The sequence below is a fragment of the Cariama cristata genome, unplaced genomic scaffold (genome assembly GCF_000690535.1).
Source record: "Cariama cristata isolate BGI_N322 unplaced genomic scaffold, ASM69053v1 scaffold28991, whole genome shotgun sequence".
NCBI classification, from domain to species: Eukaryota; Metazoa; Chordata; class Aves; order Cariamiformes; family Cariamidae; genus Cariama; species Cariama cristata.
Window position 1 is genome coordinate 3086 of NW_009601420.1, and position 4552 is coordinate 7637.

The following is a 4552-nucleotide window of genomic DNA, read 5'->3' on the forward strand; positions in this document are numbered from 1 at the left end:
CCCCACACCCAGCACCTGCCCCCTCTCCCCCAGCACAGTATGTGCCAGGCAGCTGCCCCAAGGAGCGGGAGAGCCCGGTACTGGTACAAGATGACCGAGGCACTTGCCATACCCACGGCTACGGCAGCCGTGCCCCTATACCGTGGGGCAATAGGGTTTCTGCCACCAGCCCTGCTCTAATCCCACGGAGGGGGAAATGCACGTCACCTAGAGTTTAGCAGAGGATGAAGCAATACCCAGCAAGGCGGGAAAATTGTTGGCAGAGGTCAGCCAGCTCCCACCATCCACAACCAGGGTAGTGCCCGTCACGTAGGAGGAGAGGGGGCTCGCCAGGTACAGCGTGCTGTGGGCGATCTCTGTCTTGTTCCCTGCGCGCTGGAGGGGGATCATGTCGAACTGGCTTGCTTCCTCAGCAAATTTCCCACCTGAGTGGTAGAAGAAAAAGTCAGCTAGGACCATGGGATCACCTGCCCACCACCACTGCCTGCCAGACACCGCAGCACGGCTTGCATGGGGCTTGCTGAGAGCCTCAGGGAACCCAGATGAGATTCTGGCACAGCCCTGGGGACAGCCCAGGGACAAAGGCCTGAGAAGAGAGTTAAAGGAGGAGAGCTCAAGCCCAGCCGTAGGATTTGTACTGCAAGAGTTCAAGACAAGACCTCAGAGAGCTCTCCCAGCCTCCAGGGCTGAACTGGCACTCTGCTGATGGACTACCAGGTAAGGCAGGTGGGCAGGATGAGCTTTGCAGGATCACATTACGTCACAGGGTCAGAGAACACAAAAAGCTGCCACTTGACAGAGAAAAGTCAGCACCCTGCAAGGTACCGAGGTTGCAGGAAGGGCTGCTCCCCCAAAAAACCACACCAGCCGAGTCGCAGGACAGCTGTGCCCAGCAGCAATGGCCCCGACCGCACCACAGGCCCCACAAGCTGCCTGGCACTAGTGGTCCATCACAGTCCCCTCGCAGACAGATGCCAGCAAGCCACCACCGAGGCAGAGACAGGAGCCCCAGGTTGCCTTACCCAGCCGCCGGTAGCCCTCAGTGCCTGTAATGGGGCCCGGCGCCAAACTGTTCACTCTGATGTTGTTGGGTCCCCACTCCACAGCAAGGTGACGGGTCATGGCATCTGGGAAGGGATTACAACAGGAATGAGAAATGGAGAGCAGAGCCATTCCAGTAACTTTTGCGGGGGCCCAAAAGCCACAGAAGACTCTGGCCAAGAACAAAGGGCCCTAGAAGAGCCTCTTCTCAAACACAGGCATGTAGTAACCACACTGATTCATATTCACCTCTCCCAAGGACATCTTCCCATCCCAATATTCGGGAAGAACCGTCTTCCTTACTGGCCCCGCACCACTCAGAGAGCCCCAGCAAGGAGCGTTTAGGTACCTATGGCAGCCTTAGCAGTACCAGCATGCACCTGGAGGGCCTGCCCTCGGTAGCTCAGGGTTGCTGTGATGTTAACGATGACCCCACCGTGGTCCTGGGGAAGGAAAGGAGAGGTGGTGTTAGGCAGGGAGCAGCACAGAGTCACGTAGGGGAGTGGTGGGATAAGAGAGCTGGGCTAGGAGGGACGGTCACCTGTGGGCACTGCCACCTCTGTGTGGCTAACCCATCACCGGAGCAGCACTGCCCACCCGGCCTCACTGAGCCGAGGCAGCCAGCAGGGCCCTTTCAGAAAGGTGGGAGGTGCAGGGGACAAGCAAAGGCCAAGGGAAAGCAGGGGAGCTGAAAAAGGAGGAGCAGATCACAGCTTCTTCCTCAGCAGGCGGCATGAAAAGGTGCCACAACAGTGACAAAGCCCCAGGGCTAGGGACAGGCAGGATTCCCAGTTCCTGCACAGGGGCTGGATCCCTGGGAGGGAACGGACTGGATCAGAGCAGGGTGGGTAGCAGAAGCCCGGCAGCACAGCCCTGTGCACACGGGTGCCGTGCTCCCTTCCGCCCTCCCCACTTCCCTGAATTTCCAAGGAGCAAAGTGTGGTTTGTTTGACACTAACCCGCTGCCTACCAGGAGCCTCTCTCCACCAAGGCCCCTGGCTCTGGTTCCACTTACCCGGAAATATTTCTCAAAGAGGACTTTGGAGGTGTTGAAGGTGCCAATGGTGTCGATATCTATCACTGTCTTGAAGGCATTGAAGGACAGGGCACTGGCTGGGCACAGAAAGTTTCCTGCAGCACCTGAAGAACAAACAGCCGGGGGCAGAGTCAGGACTGGGTCAGGAGAGATCAGGCAGGTTCAGGGCACTTCGGTGAGAGGGATGGTGAGCGATACTGTTTGGGTAGACTGGAGAGCACGTGGAAACAGCCCTGATAAGGGGACAAACAGCTTGCGGCTCTGCGTTGTCCAGCAGCATGGCCAGCCTGAGGGCAGGAGGGTGCTGGTGCAGTGGGAGCAGGGATGATCCACATCCAGGGAAGCACAGATGGCCACGTATCACAAACGGGTCTCTGCTTCCCCTGAGCCCATCCCCTCTGTGCTCCCAGGGGCTGCGCAGATGCCCCCAGACCCAAGCAGGATAAGCCAAACACAACCTCCACGCAGGAAAATGCCCTTCCTAGCAGCGAGTTTGTACTACATCTTCCCCCTGCCCACTCCAGCAGCTCACCATTAATGAGGACATCAATCCGCTTGAACTCTTTCAGCGCCTCATCCACCGCTGCCACAATGGTTTGGGGCTGCCTGACATCTACGGACAGAGGCAGGCACTGTTGGCCTGTGGCTGCCATCAACTTTTTCGAGGCCTGCAAACAAACAAACAAAAAAAAAAAAAAAAGAGATTTGAGATTCTTTCTGAGACTCTCTTCTTCAGCAAGGCTTAGACCCGGACCTCATAACAGGTGAGCACGAAGTCAGGCAGAAGCCGTGTCCGTGTCAGCACACGGCAAACGCTGCGGGCAGGGGAGAGACCTGCCTACACACGGCCAGCCTCAGCCCGGCAGCACCCCGCAGCTAAAGCCCTGGGGTACCCAGGGAAAGCTCCTGCACGCTGTGTCCCACTCGAACACCAGGCTGGCCCTGAGGCCACAACTTGCTAAGCCCAATTATCTCCGAGGTCTGTCATCAACACAGCACATCCCGAGCAAGACCTCTGCAGGGCAATAACAAAGGTTGGATCCCAAAAAGGCATTTTTGGCATGAGCCCAGACATAATTAACCTTTAGATATAAAAAAGATCAGTAGGCAAAAGGGCAAACGCAGACCAGCAGTTGCCAAGGTCTCTGCCCAGGAGGCAGAGCGGGCCAGCTCTGTCGTTCAGCGTCTGCCACAAACCACCCCTGAGGTGCTCATTAACAACACGACTTCCCCCAGCAAATCAAGCATAGGGGACGCGCAAACTCAGCAGCAACCCTGCACAACACCCAGCAACACTCCACGTTCCGGCTCAGGCTCATCGGGCCCTTCTGTGAGAAGCTCTGAGCCCCAACTAGCACACGCATACACCGAGCGTCAAGAGCCTGGGCAAGCAGTCCCTGTGTACTCAGAAGACTCCAGTGCCTGAGGACTAAAAAGCTGCTGAGCTTTGCAGCTTGTTTTCTGACGTGTGAGCATGAGGGAATGTGAAAGGACTGCATTAACCACCTCCGGGAGGCAGCTGGGTCATGCCAGCTCACTCCCAAGCACTGGTTTTGATCTTTATTATATTTTAGTGAAGTCCACACAGAGCTACCACAAAGCTCTCTCACGGTCGCTTTCAGCCTGAGACCGCAGCACAAGCCACGGCGAGGAATGGCAACTGAGACCAGCCAAAGTCCAGCCTGGGGTCAGACACGCAGGGGTGGGTGTTTGTTCTGCCCAGCCATCCACAGGATAGCTAGTCTCATACAGCTTCTTCAGACACTACTTTCCAGACCTACAACCTCCCCTCCATCTCAAAACACAAGATAACGGAGTTTTTGGGGCTCAGTGTACCCACCTGAACCAACCGAACCCTTGGACAAGGGAGTCTTGTCCTACTCGAAGCTGAAATTTAAGTTTGACCCTGGGCTCTGCCACTTCCCTGCGGACAAACCTTCACCGCAGTTTGTTTCTTTCTGTCTTATCAACAAAAAGGCAACATGATACCTGGAACAGACACCCCCAAAGCTGGCAGGGGAAGGCTGCAAGTTCCACAATGAACTGAGCTCTCCCGTAAGATGTGGGGGGTGCAGCCCACCCTAAACCCACACCCGTCCTGCCTGTCACTGCTGCCTGCTGGTTATGATGTGCTTAGAGCGGGGAGAAGACAGGGCAGCAGGGGTAAGCCACTTCTGCTGTTGCCCTGCTCCCAGGGCTCCCAGTTCCACCCAGAGGAGAGGGGAGAAGGATCTCCAGGCGTTCACAGCTCTCCCTTCTGCCTGCCTGTTCTGCCGGAGCCCACAGACTCACCTCCGACACTCGCTGCAGGTTCCGGCTCGCAATGACCGTCCGGCAGCCATGCCTGCAAAGAAGGGGCTGGTGAGGAGGGCTACACAGCGCCGGCTCCTCACGGTCACCTCGGACCTCTGGGCATTACCAGGAGCTCCGGTGGGAGGTGGCACGACACCCCTGGAGGAATTGCTGCTCCTCCAA

General features: G+C 57.1%; 1 protein-coding gene across 1 annotated transcript; it reads right to left on the minus strand.

The window, feature by feature from the left end:
• Positions 1–207: 207 nt before the first annotated feature.
• On the minus strand, positions 208–4485 carry DECR2 (2,4-dienoyl CoA reductase 2, peroxisomal; the record flags this gene model as incomplete). The annotated part of the gene is made up of 6 exons (XM_009710455.1): positions 208–425; positions 1023–1127; positions 1391–1484; positions 2057–2181; positions 2610–2745; positions 4370–4485. Coding segments are annotated over 6 exons (794 nt in total), but the record flags the coding sequence as incomplete, so codon positions are not given.
• Between the last annotated feature and the right edge of the window lie 67 nt (positions 4486–4552).